Raw genomic sequence first — 21509 nt, 5'->3', positions numbered from 1 at the left:
CTGCACGCAGCTGCAAAGCAAACTGGCTTTTCACTCGCAATCAAAAGGTGTAACTGAAAAGGTTCGTGAACAACCAAGACGTGCAAATGCAGAAAAGCTATGGTACCGTGTGGAAGTAAATTTCATTCTCAGAATACATGTAAGAATATAATTAGCGATGAAACTAAGATCAACTGACAGTGGAATCTATATTTAATGTTTATGTAGCCTTTGAATTGTAGAATTAATACATTTTTATGTAACCATCTTTTTTTTAAGATAGAGTTTATAAGATAGTGTATTTTTGAAACGTTTCTATTGCATATTTTAAAAAAATACCTATATGGTCCAAATACTCAAATGGTCCGGCCCGTTAATAACCAAACGAGTATAATACTCATATGGTTTGACCATATGAGTATACGTATGTGGTTATGACCATACGCGTATGGTCCAAATACTCATATGGTCCGGAACATATACAATCTGTCAATAACAGTAGTTATGCTTGCTGTCCTAAAAAAAAAATTGGCTTAAGAATAGAGGTTTGAGTTTGAGTTTGAGTTTGAGTTTTTTTATGTTTTATTTTATCGTCGGCTTGTAAAGGCAACTCGTAACTATGGAGGTTATTTTCCGTTATGATAATGCGATGTCTATGAGAGTTCTATGAGGTCATATTATATTCAAATTCAAATGGGGTGGGGGGGGGGAGTCGATATTTCACGTCATCTTTGCTTGTCACAACACTATATAGATACCTATTATATAGGTGTATCAAATTCTGTATCCCTCTTGCTTCAATTTCAGAAATTGATAACCCCCACCCCTTCTTTGTTATAAGACAATCGCAAATGTTTGTTAAATTATTTCAATATAATTGCGTTTAAAAAAAATAACAATGATTTATAATTATTTGTATCCTGTTCGTCTTATATAAACGGAAAACTGTCCTTATAATATCTCTCGCCTCAGCTTCCGCTATCTCTAGGATTGTTCAAGTATCCCAAGTTATTGTATTGCCCATAACAAAAGTTATTATTAACATATTCAAAGGTGTAGTCTTGGTCATACCAATAAATAGGAAGAACATATCCTTAATCTAATCCTTTGCAACATTAAAGAGAGAGATTAAAATCTACTAGAAAGTCATATAAATATAGGATAGACAGGAACAGAAGAAAGAAAGGGAAATTTATTGTATTATTATTAGTCCAAATGCGTATCCGTTAAATGAGTTGGATTGTGTTCATTCTTATACTCTCTATCGTCTTTGATTTGAAACATCTTTTTACATTATAACTGCCTGACTTAACTCTGAGAAATCATTCGAGCTATAGCCTTGTAAGTCAGGCATGGCAATTGTGAACTCATTGCATCTGATAAATCATTCGAGCTATAGCCTTGTAAGTCAGGCATGGCAATTGTGAACTCATTGCATCTGATAAATCATTCGAGCTATAGCCTTGTAAGTCAGGCATGGCAATTGTGAACTCATTGCATTCATGATGTTTTGTTGTTGTTTTATGTATCAAACTATAAATATTTGTGTCATTAATTCATCTCATCTGAGGTAACAGGAACGCTTGGAGTACTGAATGTTTAAATATAAAAAAAGAAGATGTGGTATGATTGCTAATGAGACAACTGTCCATAAGAGACCAAAATGACACAGACATTAACAACTATAGGTCACCGTACGGCCTTCAACAATGAGCAAAGCCCATACCGCAAAGCCCATATATAAACGCTACGTCTGCTTCCAAAACAATTTTCCAGAAACAAATAAGTCATGATGGCTGGGACCATATCAAGCTTACTTTACCAATAAGGTTAGCTCATTGTTGTAGGCAAGGAAGTGCCCTATTGTTGTAAACTAATGGATTTGTCTCATTGGCAAACATACCACATCTCCTTATTTTTATAGTCACACAAGATCCATATCATAAATAATCTTCGAGAGTTTTGCCATGTGTTATATAAGATGGAAGTCATATAATCTATATTTTGTAGTTGAGTGGCTTTGATTTTTTAAATTTATTGCCTACATTATGTTTTACGCCCGAGTTCAGTTCACATATACTCTTATAACTATGTGTGTATGGATAAACTATATGGGGCAGCATCCTAAAACAAACAACTTGAGTGTAAGACCGAATTTATGTGAACATATCAGCATTTCATAAAAAGTAGTCCACTGCGACCTTAGTTTAAGCTTAATTGATATAAGTTACGATTATTTTTTTTTTTGTGTACAGGTCTCAAATATGAAGTGACATATGATATATGACATGGTGAGATATATACATGTATATTGCAGTCTATAAAATTCTCTCTTTGGATGTAGTTCATTAATTCACATTTGTGAGGCTTTTACGTTGAGTTCATTTTCAGATAATAATTGATCTGCTGACACAGTTTATACCATATTAGGCATTAATGAGGAAATTATGTCCTCAAATGAAAATTTCATTAGACGACCTTTTTAGTACTTGCATAGGCCGTGGTCCATTATTTGACGTGTACTTTGCCCTAAATTGTTTCATGTAAAGTATAAAGTCGAAGTTCATTTCTAATATGATAAGAGACATATTAGTACATTCACACTGTAGTAAATGTCGCTTCAGAATCCTGTCCGCTTTTAATACGTATATTATAAGAATTAGTAAGACAATTTGAGAACAAGTAGGAATTTTCAACGGTAAATAGCATATGTTTATTTAATTATTGATATTAAACAAAAGTTTTCAATACTATCTATGCATTCTCAATTCATGCAAGCATCGACCATGTCGACCATAGTGTTTTGGTAACCTCGTTTTTTAACGAAGATCAAGGCTGTTTATTTGTAACGCTATATTTAATACGTGCTACCTTTAATTTCTCCATTTTTTTTTTCTTTGTCACTTATGCATATCATATTCAGAGGTGACACATAATACCGAATGAGCAAACTCTCGTAGAAAGTATTTAAAAGTGTAAAATATATTCTTTTAAACAAAATTTCTTAGTACAAAAATATCCTTACCTTTCTATTACGTCTTAATTCTGATATGTAAAATAACACTTAGTAAAATAATACAGTAATTTCCTGTTGATGTCTCAAAAAGGGGGTTACCGTCTACTTCCTGAATGTGTATTGGCTTATTGATACAACGAATGTGTATTACCTGTCGGTTTAAAACTTGTCAAACAAATGTTTTAAAATTTATCAGTTGTGTACATATAGATGTATCATTTAAAATACAAGTTGAATTTGTATACATACTCTGTTTGTATATTTTATGTCCCTGTTTTGTTATGTTTTGTATAAATATTGTGTTGATCGCCTTCAAAAGAATTCCCATCTAATTTCCTCATAATTTTGAGGAAACAGTTATACCATAAAGACTTCAATAATTACTGCATTATTATACACTGTCAGTGTTGTATTTTAAGATGCACACAGATATGAAAGCAGCATTAAAAGATATTTGCCTGTTGTGCTGCTTTTTTGTTTCATTTCCCCGAAAATATTTCACATCAGGGCCAGTTCCATCTATCTTTATCTTTAAAACGATCCATAGTATCACAGTCCCAAGCACTTCACATTCTAACTACTTTTGTGAATTATAAAACTGAGAATGGAAATGGAAAATATGCCAAAGAGACAACAACCCGACCAAACAGCAGACAATATTCCAATGGTCTTTCAATGCAGCGAGAAAATCCCGCATCTCGGTTGTGGGCCTCAGCTGGCCCCTTTATACAAATATGTACTAGTTCAGTGAAAATGGAAGTCACACTAAACTCCAAAACATATAATTGAACTGAAGTTAAAAAAAATACTAGACGTACTGTTTAGGTATTATAAAATAGAGATAAGATGTCATATGTATGAGTGCAAATGAGACAATTCTCCATCCAAGTCCCATTGTGTAAAAAGTTAACAATTTAAGGTAAAACTACGACATGGAGTATTTTACAGATCTGTTTAAATTTAATGCATTAGCTAGAAAGATACACATGATCAGTTTGGATATTATTTTACATTGGTATGAAGGTTAATTGATGCGTGTTGTGTAAGGAAATTAAAAACTTAAGGCAACACATTTAGCAAATATCAGATAGATTCTATTTCATCATTGAGGAAGTATAAGGTATTTTGCATGGTCTATGGAGGCTATGTAAATGGACGTCTACACGAGAGGGTCATAAAACAAAAAGAAAGTACTAAAAATCTGACAACTATTTTAATTTTGTTTCAGAATTAACAAAGGGACAAATGAGATTTTTGCCTGTTGTAAGATATCAGCTGTTACAAAGAGCTTGTCATACAAGTCGTAGCATCACTGATTTAATACCTAGTCATACAGAGTTATCCAGGGACCACCTTACACCAGAAATAGCCCTCCATCTTATAACACCACGATGCAAGCTGTGGAATAGCAAAGGAGATGATGTGCCATTTCCTGACCCTTACTGGGCATTTTATTGGCCTGGAGGACAGGCATTAACCAGGTAAGTTTACTTTAATGAATATGAGTATATAATACTAATAGACTAGTATGTTGAAATGTAGTTTCATCGTTTATTAATTGAAATCACATTCGGATAAAGGAAGTTAGCAGTGTAACTGTCAATCACGGTTCAAATAAGCGGATGTAAGCAATTAAAGAAACCGTATGGTCTTCAAACAATGAGAAAAACTCATGTCTAATCTGAAAAAAAATCAGCGTTCGGTGGCCTAGTGGTACCTTTCTTGGTAAGTAGAATCTAGATTTGTAACAGTATTTATATAAGAACTGCTTATCATAGACAGCGATATTTTCTATAAATTTATAAGACTATCCTTTCATCTCAGTTTGTTAACCATTTTGAGACTGTGCCCACTAGTTTATGGTCCAGCGGCTTTGAATAGATTTCCAATGTTGCTGTCCATCAGATTGTCTTTTCCTGAATTTTATTCCGACAGGCTAGACATATCTCTGTGTCAACAGTTTATCATAGTTTGTTCGTATGTTGCCCTGTTACACAGTTGTCCCGGGTGAAGGGATAGGATTGCCATTAGCAAACATGTTTAACACCTCTACATTCTACATGTGCATGTCCAAAGTTAGGAGCCAGCAATTCAGTGGTTGTCGTTTGTTGCTGTTTATCATGTTTCTTTTCATTTATTGCTTAGTATATAAATCAGGCCGTTGATTGTCGTATTTGTTTTACATTTGTCATTTCGGGTCGTTTTATAGCTTATTGTGCGATATGGGTTTTGCTAATTGAAGGTCGTACGGATGACCTATAGTCAAATACTTCTACGTAATTTGGTCACCTGTAGAGAGTTGTCTCATAGGCAATCATACCACATCGTCTATTTAAATGAAAGAGCTATTTTGTTTAATGATCTCAGCAGGCTTCTCGATGTCTAGCATTTGGACATAAACTATTGGTTTATTTTGGAAAAGATACCCTTTCTTATGATCAACACGCGCAAATTGTTAAACTAGTCTTTTAATTCATTGAGAGATCAAAAAGACTCATAATGGTATTATATCAACATGCATGTTGGTAAAACGCACATAATCATCATTATCATCATTCTCATCTCTGTCGTTCTTTCTTCATATTTATGTTTTATTATTATAAAATGCATGCTCACGTATTAGTTGTGGTGTTATACATATTGTATTGAGGAGAAAACATCATAAGTAAGTTTTACTTCTATCTCACCCTAATTGCGTTGAGCGAATACAATATTTTCAAATTAAAAAAAAATAAACCACATCTTTAAATATTTATGTTAATGATGAATTAATTTCCAATAGACCGTTCATAAACGACAAGCTATTACGCCACAATAATTCACACCTTCATATGAAAATGTGTATGGGGTTTACATAATAGAGAATCATGACTGGGGACAAAGAATGGAATGAAGAGCAAAAAGTAAAAAGAATTGATGAAATATGCCGGAAAAAATATAGAATATAAACGGTGGGGTAAAATATAATAAACTTATAAAGAATGGAGAATAATGCGAAAAAGTTATATAGAAAAGAAAGGGAAAAAACGATTAAAAAAATAAGATCACATAAATGAATGACCCCCGCCCAGACCCTCTCAGATTAGTTGCACATTTCAATTTTCAGTTTATGAATTACATAACTGTTTTGTAACTTTATGACTAAGGTTAGATATACCACTAATAAAGATGACCCCAGACGTCCTTGTCTGTTCTATTTTTGTCTTTTTGGTATCGACGCTCTTCCTGTTGTCTCTCGTACGCTTCTAAATTTTGTAGGAATGTTGTTGAACACGAACCTTTGCACAAAGTTATAGATTATAAATCTTGTATCTTTATGTGTGATTTTGGGTTTGCCAGGGAAACATATATATATATCCTTCTCAACATGCAACATAGTAATTTGTCTATTTAAAAACCCAGCTTTGTAAAATTACAGATTAAGATTTTCACCTTTGCAGCAATACGATTGTCTTTTATTCCATTTGTTGGGTTTTTTGTTTGTGTTGGAATTATGTCCCCCGAACTTTTATATTAATCACTATGCATTTTTATGTTTTGTCTGTTTTAAAAGCTCTAGCGTCAGAGCTTATGTTTTACAATTGTATTACATATACCGACTCTAAATAAAGCTTTATTATATGTCTTATGTCTTATTTCAAGATTCTTATATGAGGATCTTCATACTGGAATTAAGGACATGTTGGTTGTTTAGCTAATCACAGTGTTATCTCGATCTGTACTGCATTAACTTTACTCTTTTGTTTGTACTTTGTGGCTGCTGATCATCTAACATACCATTGCACATGTTCAATACCAATTCATTTAAATAAGTATTTTGGGCTTACAACATTTGAGATTAATTGCTCCTAAAAGAAATTTATAGAAGAAACACTAATGTAGCTCTCCGGATTACGACTTTTTTTTTATTTGGATTCATAGAATGTTTTACAAGAGATTTTGATTTGACATGCTATTTCAGGTTCATATTAGACAATCAGTATATTTTTGCTGACAAAAACATAGTTGACATTGGAAGCGGATGCGGAGCCTCTGCCATTGCATGTAAAATGATTGGTGCCCGCAGTGTTATTGCTAATGACATTGATAAAGGTTAGTTTTACACTTTTAATCAGTGAATGTCGCAGTGCCTGTGTAATTAAGCATTGTTTGCTAGTAATGCTTCTTTTAGAGTATTCGAATGCAAAATAATCTATTTTTTTAATATTTTTTTGTTTTTGTTTTGCATGAAAGTATTTGTCTGACAAATCACAATGCAAAATTTTGTGTAGGTCAAATTATTCACACAAATAGTCGCCATCATTGTTATCATAAATGAAATAGTTGTTATTTCGAATTCTTTCTGTATATGTTATTAATTATTATTTTTAGTTGCCATTGGTGCCATTAACTTGAATGCAGCAGCCAATCAAACAGAAGTATCGATATCGTCAGAAAACCTGATTGGTTCTGTAGACTCTAACTGGAACATAGTACTGCTAGGCGATATGTTTTATGACCGCCACTTTGTAGACATGGTCAGTGACTGGATTCCGAAATTATCAAACAATAACATATCTGTATATGTAGGGGATCCAGGCAGACTTCCTCTAATCAATCATCCACTCAGTTCAAAATTAGAAATTGTGTTCAAGTGTGAATTACCTGAAGAATGTCTGAAGGGAAATAATGGAATGAATTCTGGCTATGTCTGGAAATATAAACCCTGATGTCTGAAACACCTTATTGTACGTAATATGATTTTTGAGTAGCAATGACAATTTATAACAGAATATCACGTGGATATGTTATCATTTATTACGATTTTTGTATATGTTATAGGCATTTTCTAAATTTAGGCATTTTGTAAAATGCCTGAAAATTTTAGACATTTTCTAAAATGCCTGCAAGATTCAGTCATTATACATAATGACTAATTTTTCTAGGCATTTTACAAAATGCCTGGAAAAATAGAAAGGCATTTTACAAAATGCCGGAAATGTTTTTTATAGAATGAAATGTTAATAAAACAAAACAATTTAAAGATTTGAACACCGGAGCAGTTTTATACATGATAATTACTGAATTAAAAAGAAGAGTTTTAATTATCAAGAACAAACTTTACTGAATTATTCCAAAAAACTATAGGAGATAAACTGTCAACAGCAATAACGTTCAGAAAATTACAATCTACAATGTGACCAAAATTGTCAATTGACCCCTTATGGAGTTAATGCCCTTTATATTTAATTTAAAAAAAAGTGTAATCTTAAACCAAAATTTTCTCTACTTCATATTGTGGACCATATAAGTTTAAACGTAGCCACAATTTGCAATAGGATATATTGATTGCAAAATGTATCCTAATACTCTGCCAACCATGTATTTGCATCACAAAAAAAACAGCCGTGTATGGCGAAACCCATATTGTAGAGGGGAGTTTGTTTCGATGTGGATGTACGAATTTAAAATTCTCATTATTTTTGAAAGGGAACATTCAATAAATTGCCATATTTTATTCAAATGCAAAACTTTTTGCACGTTAATAACTCTACAGAAATCAGTCAATTAAAAAAATCTTTGTGTGTACAAATTTTTTCGCCCTACTGTTTTGAATCTAGAATTTCTAAAAATTCAATTGTTAATTTTGTTCTATTGACAGAACAATTTGTCTTTCTACAATTTTGACAAAATAATCATTAATTCATTACTGGTATCTAAAATGCAAAGTGAGAACGTACTTTACGTAGTTTCACTAAAAAGTATATATCATACGACAAACAAATCTTCCCAGATGGATTTTGGTATTTTTAGTCATTTTTTAAAATGTCTGTCAAGTTTAGGCATTTTATAAATTGCCTGAAAATTCAGTCATTTTACAAAATGCCTAAATTTAGAAAATGCCTGTAACATATATATAAATAATAGCCCTAGCAAACACCTTTTTCGAACATATCATGAGAGGTAACCCAAAACAGCGTTATAGAATATCGTTAAATGATCGAAAATGTATCATCTCTAACACAGAAAAGAACTGCAAGGATAATCAACAAACTCAAAAATATTTGTAACGTCCTTCTAACTACCGTACGTTGATAGTTTAGCAACGCAATGTCATCGGCTGTTTCGAAGTTTACCCGGAGTTCATGGTAATGGAAAGGTTCCATTTAAACTCCTTTTAAAATATTTTTTCAAATTCATACATCTTTTTTTTTAAGGGGTATCAGGGGGAAATAAAGTTTGGCTTTACGGGATAAATAAATATAAATATGTATGACACTAAGTAGAATAACATTTTATTGATCAGTTACTAGTATCTGTTTTTATATTTTTATTACATATTATTTTCTACTTATCGTATCATGTCATTTAACATTTATATACATATATACAAATAAATTTTCACATTATGGTACATGTATTATTCAACTTATTTTTCACCTAGCCTTTTTGAGATTTGGGTCTCGAACATTGGTCGGATAACTACCTTTGCATCCGTTCGTCACAACTCGACCAATTCCTAGGAGAATAGCGTTCTCCTTAAGGTTACCGATTACCATTGCACATTTACTACTAAATCTCTAGACTATCTTAACGATTTCTTTTATTCGTATCGTACTTATTTCTAGTTTGTAATTAATGGCAATTAAATACAATAATACTATTTAATGCGTTAACAAATTTTAATGGATAACCTGAATTTCTGATAAACTGTTGATTAATGATAATAACAAATAGATTTTAATAATGGACAATAACGATGAATAAAGGCAACAGTAGTATACCGCTGTTCAAAACTCGTAAATCTATGGACAAAAAACAAAATCGGGGTAACAAACTAAAACTGAGGGAAACGCATTAAACATAATTTTTAGAGGAGAACAACGACACAACATTAAAATGTTACACACACAGAAACGGACTAAGCATTAGACAAAATCCGATGAGAATAACAAATATAACATCAAAACCAAATACATGAATTTGGGATAGAGAAGTACCGTGACACGTCTTATAGTAATGTGAATTCACACTCAAATATAAGAGAAAACAAACGACACAACGTAAAAATGTTACACAAACAGAAACGGACTATGATATAACAATGGCCTTTTTCCTGACTTGGTACAGGACATTTTTAAAGAAAAAAATGGTGGGTTGAACCTGGTTTTGTGGCATGCCAAACCTCGCACTTTAATGGCAATGTTAAATATAATATTAAAATGACAACATAATATTACAGGACTACAATACAAATAAATAGGAGAACGTATTAGGCAAAGAAGCACATGAATAATAGATAACAAAAAGCATCAGGTTTAAATTCAATACGCCAAAAATGCGCCTCGTCCACACAAGACTTACCAGTGACGCCCAGATATAAAAGTTCGAAAGTCATAAAAAGTACAAAGTTGTACAGCACTGAGCATCAAAAGTTGAAAAAGGTTGTGCCAAATACGGCTAGGGTTTTCTGCTTGTGATCAGAACATCCTTATTATTTAGAACAATTTATGCTATTGCAAACAGTAAATTTTATCAAATGAATATAAAAGATACTAGAACACACCCGTGATATCGCGGGTCCGTGACTGAATTAAAGTATATAACTATGCATATGCCTTATTTTAGTATTGGTATTGTCATCTGATAAAGTCATGCCGATTATAAGCTGCACAGTTTTATATCGCGGGTCCGTGACTGAATTAAAGTATATAACTATGCGTATGCCTTATTTTAGTATTGGTATTGCCATCTGATAAAGTCATGCCGATTATAAGATGCACAGTTTTCTCTGCTTTCAAAATCTTTCTGTTTGAACCCGTCGACCTGGAACCTATCAATTATTGGTAATATTAATAATTTGGAAAACAAAAGGGCCTGGAATGGAGTATTTTTTACTCAACAGTATACAGCAATATTCTAAATACACCGTTTTGTGGTGCGCCTGTCAGATGCGGAACGTACAGATAAGGTAATAGGTAACAGGTGAATATACTATTGGTATCGGTGTCGGATTCGATACGGAACTTCTTAATTATTGGCAATATTAATTACGTGGGAAAAAAATGGGCCTGGAGTGGTGTAATTTTTAATCAACATCATTGTACTATATTAGTTATATATAAAATTGAATTCTTTGATTCATCGTTTTTACGTGATGACGGCTGACAAATTGGACCTCGTTATTTTAGTATTATAGATACATGATAAAACTGAAGTCTTAACTAATTACAGAAAACAAAACCCGAATACATAATACAAAGACCAACACAGAAAATAGACACACCCGACTTAGTCCAGGCCTCAACGCAAAAAGTCATAAAAATGACGTCACATACGAAGTGGTGAAAAGGCACAAAAATTACGTCACATTTGAATTTCTGAAACAGCACAAAAATGACGTCACATTTGAAAAAACTATACCTCAAAAATAAGAAAGAATTAGGATTGATTTGAGATTATAATATAACTAAATACTGATATTAAATTTAAACACAATGCACATTGCAATACTTATTAATAGCAATTAACTATATTATATATATGTTCGGTTTGTTTTGAATCTAACTTCAAACGTAAAACATCGTACAGATTACGTTGAACAGAATCAAATCTAATAAATGAAGGCGGTGATTAATTTTCTTTACCATAACACATGAATATAATAGAAAAGACGTCAACAAATTTGACAAAATCCGATGAGAATTACAAATATAACATCAAACTAAATACATGAATTTGGGATAGATAAGTACCGTAACACGTCTTATAGTAATGCGAATTCACACTCAGCAAAACAGTCACAATCGGGAATAAGTCACGTTTGGTAATTAAACGATTAGACGACGTAATGACAAACCACAATCTACCATGTGGTAAAAATGTCTTTAGCTAGTTTGGTCAAAGACACATCGTATGGATCAACTAATTCGTGATGGTGTCCATAAAATTTACGGAATGTCAATTTTAATCTGTCCTATTCCAATATGCCTAAACCGATGACAGTAATGTCTCTAAATATGAAAACGACAATTCATTTTTGCTCAAAAATAGCAGCTGGCTTTTTAATCGATGTGGGTTGTAAGTGAGGCAACATCGGTGACGAAAATGGTTTTAATTAAGACATACAAACAAAGTATTAACAACAACACTGAACTCCAAGATGAACTCAGAAAGGGCGAAGTCCATAACTCCTATCGAAACCAAACGTTATGACAACCAACGGTACGGACATTTTCCGATGAAAATTATGGTTTAAACCTGGATGTATTGTTTGTTTAACTTAACTTATTTGGTTAACGTTTGATTAAGGCCCAGCAGCCAAAATTCTGTTAACATTTATCACAGACATACAACATAATTGACTCAAACATCTAAGGTATTCTCTACTCAGTAATTGTCACCGAGTGTGATAGTGTAAAAAAATGCCAAAAGATACAAGTCATGAATAAAACTAAGATGACACTAAATTGGAACAAAAAAATAAGATATTGAATCATAGATGATGCATATTTTACAATGATCTGCAATGAGCAACAGATTACAAAATGGAGATAATTATGTCAGATCGTGTTATTTTAACAAGACTTAAACCCAAGACTACTATATTCTCAAGCCGTAAAATATCGTTTCCAGATAGTTAAAGAATTTGAAGAATAAAGGAAATGACAAAATCACAATGAACTTCAGTTCAAGAGGAAAAAGTGTAGGAAAAGTTATATATATATATATTTTTATATATTTGAAATACTAGCAATATCCATTTACGAACATAAACTTGGTTTGAGGTAGGAAAGAGTAAGCCTGGTATTGTTTTCTGACTAAATCAAGTAATAATCCAGCTGTTCAGGAAACATCATTTTTTATGAAGAGGGCAAACAATCAAAACTATAAGAAGCAGAAATATAAAGTCGTATGAAAAATTTGTTACAACCGATGAAGAGAAATGTTTTCGGAAATCTTCAACAGAGACAGGAAAAAAGACTTGTGAAGAAATTGAAAATTTCGACATAGTTGGTCGAAATTTGGTAAACGAAAATGCAATCAACATTGCGTAGTAGAGGGAAGCTAGGGATAAGTTAGTTTTTCTCCGAAGTATGAATACAGGGTATGTACCCCAATCAGATTGATCCATTCTTACTAAATATATTGGTAGTTGTATTGATAATGAGTTACATACGTAATGCTTTCATATTATATATAGTCTATCTTGTCTTTTGTTCAATCGATGATTCGATTGGCAATGACATCTTGAGAAGTCTACCTCAAATATTTACTGCATTTTTTGAATGCGTAAACATTACCGATAATGGTATCTTTGAAAGATTTTATAAAGTACATAAAACTTACAAATTCTTTGGAGCAGACATCTTTCAATTATTATTATGAAATTAATCCTGTGAGAATAAAAGTATTGAAAGGCTTTACTCAAGATTTTACACAAGGAAATTAAAACAAAAAATTATCCTTTTTTTTTTTTTTTTAGATAAAATTGGTTAAGATACTAGGTATAGCATATATTTGAGATAACAAGCTTCCCATGGAAATAGGTGGTTTCTTTATCATGAGAACGATTTTTGAGTGAAGTAAATACAACATTATGTAATAGACATTCCACAAAAACTCATTTATTGACAGTCAAAAAAGAGGCTCAAAGTAGGCCCAGCTCATAGCCCTGCATTACGAAATTATATACATAATCTTTGGACTATTAGTGGAAGATATTAGCAAGCAAAATCAAGGAAATTGTGCAAATGATGATACAAGCATGAAAATTAGCACGAAGCATCATTATTATATACTTTTAAAGAAAAAACTGCTGGCCATAAGAAAATTTCATTTTTTCAAGATGGCCACCACCTTTTCTAAAATGGCTGATTTTTTTCAGATTGAAATACTTTTTTTTCTGGAAAATGTTTTCTTTGACACAATTATGGAAATCGTAGTTCATCTAACAGATGAGGATTTGAAGATCTTAAACATATCTTGATCGTCATTCAATCCTCTAAGCATCTAGTATCTATTCGAGTATGAAGTGTTGCTTTTGATGCAACTGTTTGAAAACACACCCTTTCAGTTGTAATGATCAAGCATTCGATGGATAAGATGAAAATGGTGGTTAACTTTCTAAATATCGGGCAAAAAGTTGGAATGGCCAGACTTGTACGAAGAACATACGTTTATCGTCATCTTTGGTGGATTGTACATTAAAATTGCTTGTTTTTGCTTATTAAATTATAATCTTGGTGCCTTTGGTGACTATTTGACAACACTGGGTCGATGCCACTGCTGGTGGACGTTTTCATCCCCGAGGGTATCACCAGCTCAGTAGTTGACATGAACATCAATTAAACGGTCATTTAAATAAATTTCCTGTTTACAAAACTTTGATTTTTTTGCAAAAATAAAGTATTTTCTTATCCCAGGAGTAGATTACCTTAGCCGTATTTGGCAAAACTTTTTGGAATCTTGGTTCCTCAATGCTCTTTAACTTTGTACTGGTTTAACTTCTATAGCTGTTTTGATATGAGCCTCACTGATTAGTTTTAAGTAGACGAAACGCGCGTCTGGCGTATTAGATTATAAAGCTGGTGCCTTTGGTGACTATTTAAAAATTCTGAGTGATATATTGCGTGATAGTGAATGGAGATGTGTTCCACGGAAGCCGATATTGCAACACCTAGAATAGCAGATGCTTTACATGTATGTTCAAATGTAATTAGGAATAGACACGCGCATCAGATAACTTCATATGTGGTTTGCTTGAATTGATAATGCAAGCCGTTATGAAAGCATTAACACAGAACATATAGTTCATGACTCTGTGACGTTGAAGTATGACTGTGATCAACGGTGTAAGGAAAGCGAGTCATATCGACCATAGTTTATTTCTGGCGTTCAATTATGAATAAAGAACTTCATGCTCCTTCGGTAGTACGCTCATTTCACGAGTCAGATATCGTAATTTACAAAACAGTCCTTATCAAGCATGATATCAATGTTGTTCTTCATCGTGTAAATCATGCTCGATGTTACTCATCTATCTCCAAGATATGGCTTCCCTTCAACAACATCACCCACACGTGGCAATGACATTTGTAAATGGTAATTTTTACTGTACGTAAGACAAGCAAGTTGATATTGATCAGACACAAACACAGAATAATAAGTCGTGAACGGCGATGTTGGTACCATACGTTTAATCGAAGATCCCTTCGAGACGATAGATGGTAGCTGGACCAGAAGTCAGTAGACTGGTAGATGAATTTGAAAGGTTTAGTGGTTTGAGTCATTCTACAACAGAAGAACGACGTCATGAAGACTCTACGAAAACACAAAAGGGTTTCTTCGAAAAACTTTAAAGGCTTTCTAAAGTGATGAACAAGTTTGATAATCCATTTCTAGAAGAGTTGTCAGATTTGTACAAAATTTACTCTTTTAAGGAAATTGTTGATTCAGAAGTAGGTAAGATATGTATTTAAACTCCAAGATATTGGGCCCAAAAACAGCACGATCTTTTGAAGCAAATGCGAAACGAAGGAGAATCTGCTTTTTTAACCAGATGAAAAGGAACATTTCCATATAAGAGCCGCAGAATGAAACTGGACACAAAAAATTGTCAAAAAACAAACTTAAAGAACATGAACACTGATTGCGATCTCTTTTCTAGGTTTTTAATTTCTTCCTTAGTCATTAAAACCAAACTGCTCCTCCGTCTATGTGTCAGGATGTGGTATTAAATCACAGCAAATTGGTATACTTTAAACATTCTGCTATTAGCCCTCAACTGATCCAAAGTCTGATGCATTTATCGTTGGTGGGGCAGCAATGATTAATTTATTGCCACCACTTGGGGCAAACATATTTGATTATTATGTAAAGGATATCATACTGCCTTAAATAAATCTTTCTTCGATAAGTATCCAAGAGAAGACATGGATTTGTTGTTTACTAAATAAATTATTTAAAGGCTGGAACAAAAACAAAAGGCATAGTACCGGTGCTATAGACGGAAAATTGTTGATTCTGGTAGAAAGCCAAGGGTTTGTAATAGTTTTCTCTGTGAAGATGATAACAAAACGGAATTGTTCAAGTTTCTTGCCGACAGAATTGCTTCTTTAGAGACTAATGAAAATGTTTATGCTACTCAAGTTGAAAATGTACTTTGCATTTCAATATGGATACTTCCCATCTATCCCCTTGTAACCGTGAAAAAGGAGATACACGAAAGATTGTCAATGATAAGCATACTGCTGAAAATGGTTGTAAAAAGTAATTTTAAGTAGTACTGACAGAGCTGTAGTAGTATTAGGAATTACAGTGCTCGCAAGATTAGGTTTGAACAAATTGTGGATAGGTTTTTGAAGGAATAAAGACTTTCGACTGCTTCCTGTATATGTCATATCAAATGCGTTTGGTCCTCGTGTAGCAGCTTTTCCTTTCTTCCATGCTTATAGTGGGTGTGACACTGAGTCGGCATTTCATCGGAAAGTGAAAAGGTCAGCTTGGCAGACATTGGAAGTATTCTCAGATGTAACGGACATTTTTACCCGATTTCGTATGAAGACATAGACATGGACATCATAGAAGTATTTGTTTGCATCATGTACGGAAACATCACCGTTTGCTGTAAAAGAGGCACGATTAAAATCGTTTGAAAGATAGCAGCGGCCTTATTATGCTACTCCGCCTACCACAAAATCACTATGATGACCTATGGTAGGCGGAATAGCATCATAAGACCGCTGCTTCCTTGCAAACGATTTTAATCTTCTGGAGCACATCAAAGGAGAAGCATACATCAAGGTGGACATGTTTGGGTTCGTCTGGATTTATGCATTCGACAGGTCCATGTACCAAGACATGACCACATGAGTTGGGTTAAAGAAATAAACCCAATGATAACTGGAAACCAAAATGGACTTCTTAGCTGGCCGCTGATCCTCATGTCATGATTTTTTTTAATTGCGGATGGCAGAAATTATGCTGTCTTGGTAACTGTAAATGCTACCTTTCAGGCGTTCCGTGTACACGTTCGTGTATTTGTAACTGTAAGATAATTATAAGATAAGCAACCTGTCTTTCTAAACAAACTACATATGCATTTGAACTTAAAAAAAAGCAGTTATTGCTCTTGTTAAGTTGGCAGAAATGATAAAATTGACATTTTCCACATTTTGCCGCCATTTGTGGACCGGAAGTCACTCTTTTTGTTCATTTAGGTATTGTTTTTTCGTACTTTAGGAACCCTTCTTTAAGATTTATCAAAACTGACATTGGATTATACCTTTTACACAGGTTTCTAATGACTTACGAAATGTAACCAATTGGATATGACGCCATTTGCAAAATGAGCGGTGGACATCTTGAAAAAATGAGATTTTTTTATGGCCAGCAGCTGACTTTTTTTAATTATCATTTTGTCCATCCATATACCAAATTTCATGCTTGTATCACGATTTGCACAATCATGTCCATAATATCTCCCACTATATCTGGTATACTTACTTTGGTTGAAAGAATATATTCTTTGACGTCACACAGCGTATTCGGGACTCCATTTATCATATTTATGACACTTGAATTAGCTACATCATACTAAAGAATGTAATTCACTATAAGAACAAAATGATCTTCAAATGGTAAAGAAACTCATACCAAGAGGCATTTTAACATGAGAAATATCAAACACCCAAACGGCTATACTATTTACGTAACTTCTGTAACAATCTGGTTAGAATTACATCATTCTTTGATTTTACTATGCTTATTTTCGACGAGTATTCGAACCAAGCTAGATCTGAATTGTTGACAAAAATTATAAACACACAGATTTTTAAAACAAACAGTGAAACGGAAAGTCCCTACGCAAATGGCAAAATTAAAAGCTCAAACACATCGTACGAATGACTCAATTATCCCTCAGCAATAAACTTGCAACCATTGTTTGCCAAATAATAGCGACTTGCTTTTTATACGACCACAAAAATTGAAAATGTGTTGGTCGTATATTGGTATGACATCGTCGTCGTCGTCGTCGTCGTCGTTGTCGTCGTCCGAAGACATTTGGTTTTCGCACTATAACTTTAGTATAAGTAAATAGAAATCTATGAAATTTAAACACAAGGTTTATGACCACAAAAGGAAGGTTGGGTTTGATTTTGGGAGTTTTGTTCCCAGCAGTTTAGGAATTAGGGGCCAAAAAGAGCCCAAATAAGCATTTTTCTTGGTTTTCGTACAATAACTTTAGTATAAGTAAATAGAAATCTATGAAATTTCAACACAAGGTTTATGACCACAAACGGAAGGTTGGGATTGATTTTGGGAGTTTTGGTCCTAACAGTTTAGGAATAAGGGGTCAAAAGGGTTCAAAATTAAACTTTGTTTGATTTCACAAAAAAGTGAATTATTGGGGTTCTTTGATATGCCAAATCTAACCGTGTATTTAGATTCTTAATTTTTGGTCCTGTTTTCAAATTGGTCTACATTAAGGTCCAAAGGGTCCAAAATTAAACTTAGTTTGATTTTAACAAAAATTTACTTCTTGGGGTTCTTTGATATGCTGAATCTAAACATGTACTTAGATTTTTTATAAAGGGCCCAGTTTTCAAGTTGGTCCAAATCGGGGTCCAAAATTAAACTTTGTTTGATTTCAACAAAAATTGAATATATGGGGTTCTTCAATATGCTGAATCTAACCATGTATTTAGGTTTTTAATATTTGGGCCCGCTTATCAAATTGGTCCACATTGAGGTCTAAAGGGTCCAAAATTGAACATTATTTGATTTCATCAAAAATTGAATTCTTGGGGTTCTATGATATGCTGAATCTAACCATGTATTTATATTTTGGATATTGGACCATAATAAGTAAATGTCCAATTTAAAATTTTCAAGTTTTTATGTTTAAGTTCTTATACCACATTCATTCTGTGTCAGAAACCTATGTTGTGTCAACTATTTAATCACAATCCAAGCTGTATGAAGCTTAAATGTTGTGTCCATACTTGCCCCAGCTGTTCAGGGTTCGACCTCTGCGGTCGTATAAAGCTGCGCCCTGCAGAGCATCTGGTTAAATATGCGTAAAGCTTAATAGTAAGAAAATTTAGTTGGTACTTACATTGATTTTGTTTTTGAAAAATTAAAACATCACCAAATATACATTGTGCTACACCACTGTCCAATGGAATGAGAGGGTTTAGTGCTTCACCTATTTTTAAATCCGCAACAATCTAAATGTGCCTGTTCAAGTTAGACTCCTATAATTCAGCGCTAATGTTGATTCATGTCTGATTTTTGTTCTTCGTTAATTGTATTATCATAAATTAGGTCGTAAGATTTATCAATTGTACGGTGTAGATGTTCCTCACTGACAAAGACCGTACGGTGACCTTTGATTGATTATATAAAAGTCAGTTGAACTCCGGAAGATGTTTGTCTCATAGGCAATCATGCCATATCTCCTTCTAGTTTTATATTGAAAGCAAAGTAAAAAAAACTTGTCACACGATGAAAGTATTTTACTCAACATCCCATGATGTGACCACATGATGTAAATGTTTTACTCATCATCTCAGGATGTGATCCTCATGATGTGAACATTTTACTCGTCACATCAGTATGTGATCACATGATGTAAACATCTTACTCACCACATCAGGATCTGATCGATGATGTAAACATTTTACTCATTGCATCAGTATATGATCACATGATGTAAACATTTTACTCATCACATCAGTATGTGATCACATGGTGTTGACATTTTACTCATCACTTCTGAATGTGATCACATGATGTAAACATTTTACTCATCAAATCAGGATATGATTACATAATTTTGACATTTTACTCATTACTTCTAAATGTGACCACATGATGTAAACATTTTACTCATCAAATCAGGATGTGATCACATGGTGTTGACATTTCCCTCATCACATCAAATAGTGATCACATGGTGTCGACATAACATTTACTCGTCACATTAGGATGTGATCACACGAGTAAGAAGTCTTCTTTTATTTATTTAGTTATATTATAAGATGCCCGTGAAAACGCAGAACAATTGGAAAATATAAAAAAAAACAAAAAACCAAAGAGTGTTGACACAGTGATTATTTTAAAATTAGGTGGACACAGTAAGTATTTGAACACGGTTAATGCATTTTATTTTATTTCTAGAAAGAGCTGAAAATGAGAAACATAATGCAAAAGACCCATTCATCTCGGTTGGAAAATAAATATGTTAAAAAAAACATGTAGCTATTTTCTTGTAGTGATAATGATTTTTGTGTACTAGTAAACATGCTCATTCAATGTAATACTATCAAATTGTGTATAGTAGAAGTTGATAAATTTTGTATCTAGTCATATTTTAACAATTGATCAAATAAAATAGCCATAACCCTAAATCATACTTCTTTATTATACATCGTTATAGCTTTATTCCGACCGTGCAAGACCCACAAAGGTAGTCAAGGTCGTTAAAAACCATCCTCAGCGTTGTTTTATACATGTAGAAACTGGAAGAGAAGAACTGTTTCTCGTGTGGCTTGCAGTCTCTTTCTATAATAAAGTATGTGGCTCCCAAGGGTAATAACCTCTGTGGTGAATGTTCTTGAGAATTTTGTAATTTTGCTAATGCTGTTTCCGTCACTCATTTATAACAAATGTTGAGTGACGGTAGTGCTTATCATTTAATCATATGTATATTAAAGGTATCATTACTTTACTGATATTAAAATATCATAAAATTCATACTTTACATTTAGTAAGTAACACTGTAAACATATATTTGCTCGTGTGTGCATGTTCCACTATATTACTAGTATATTATTTTAAATACAGTTGTTAATCATACCTTGTACATGTAATAGGGAGAAAGTTTTAATAGGCTGTACCTGTTGCTCACTCCCTTTCATATCTTACTGAATAATTTAAAAATATGTTTAAAATATAAATAAAAAGCATTTAGAAGATATAAATCAAGGTCAAAACAGAGGAAATAGCTAGAACTCTAAATGTAGCTAGACTAGCTATAAGTTACTATACATGCATGAATCCGCCATTCGAATAAAAAATCAGGCATAAAGTCCTTATCCAGAATCAATCGGCAATCCTCGGGTGAATCCGCCACTCTCATTCTATGATAAATTTACGGATTCAGCCGAGTTGTGAAGAATGATCCAGAATAGAACACGATCGGTCAATTTACAGAGCAGACGACTTTTCAGGTACACAAAGACCATATGTAAAAGAGGGGCGATAGATACCAGAGGGACAGTCAAAGTCATAAATCGAAAATAAACTGACAACGCCATGACTAAAAATGAAAAAGACAAACAGACAAATAATAGTATACAAAACACAACATAGAAAACTAAAAACTAAGCAACTTTGCTAGATGTTTAGATAAAATTTCACGATTTTTTTTTATTAATTTAGAAACAGTGTTGAAATATATCTGTGTCAATATTGAGGAAGTACCAACATATTAAGCAGACTTTCTACTTTCAGTAATAATGTTAACTCA

General features: G+C 33.0%; 2 protein-coding genes across 7 annotated transcripts in view; one reads left to right on the top strand and one right to left on the bottom strand.

The window, feature by feature from the left end:
* The window catches only part of LOC139528391 (switch-associated protein 70-like), a 58852-nt gene extending 55629 nt beyond the window's left edge, over positions 1-3223 (bottom strand). Inside the window, exon 1 of the mRNA XM_071324361.1 lies at positions 3005-3223. The gene's annotated coding sequence lies outside the window, so the exon portion shown is untranslated. The remainder of the gene's footprint in view (positions 1-3004) is intronic.
* LOC139528393 (electron transfer flavoprotein beta subunit lysine methyltransferase-like) overlaps positions 1-9389 on the top strand; it is an 83296-nt gene extending 73907 nt beyond the window's left edge. For 2 of the 6 annotated variants that reach the window (XM_071324365.1, XM_071324363.1), the window contains exons 2-4: positions 4224-4476; positions 6957-7087; positions 7367-9389. In XM_071324365.1, coding sequence (XP_071180466.1) covers positions 4241-4476; positions 6957-7087; positions 7367-7704 — 705 coding nt within the window. In that variant the 5' untranslated portion in view covers positions 4224-4240 and the 3' untranslated portion in view covers positions 7705-9389. The other 4 variants (XM_071324366.1, XM_071324367.1, XM_071324369.1 and 1 more) reach the window with 4 other exon arrangements.
* Positions 9390-21509: the final 12120 nt, after the last annotated feature.

The sequence above is a fragment of the Mytilus edulis genome, chromosome 6 (assembly GCF_963676685.1).
Source record: "Mytilus edulis chromosome 6, xbMytEdul2.2, whole genome shotgun sequence".
In the NCBI taxonomy this organism is placed as follows: domain Eukaryota; kingdom Metazoa; phylum Mollusca; class Bivalvia; order Mytilida; family Mytilidae; genus Mytilus; species Mytilus edulis.
Note: the sequence above shows the minus strand (reverse complement) of the source record. Positions and strands in the feature narration are given on the sequence as shown.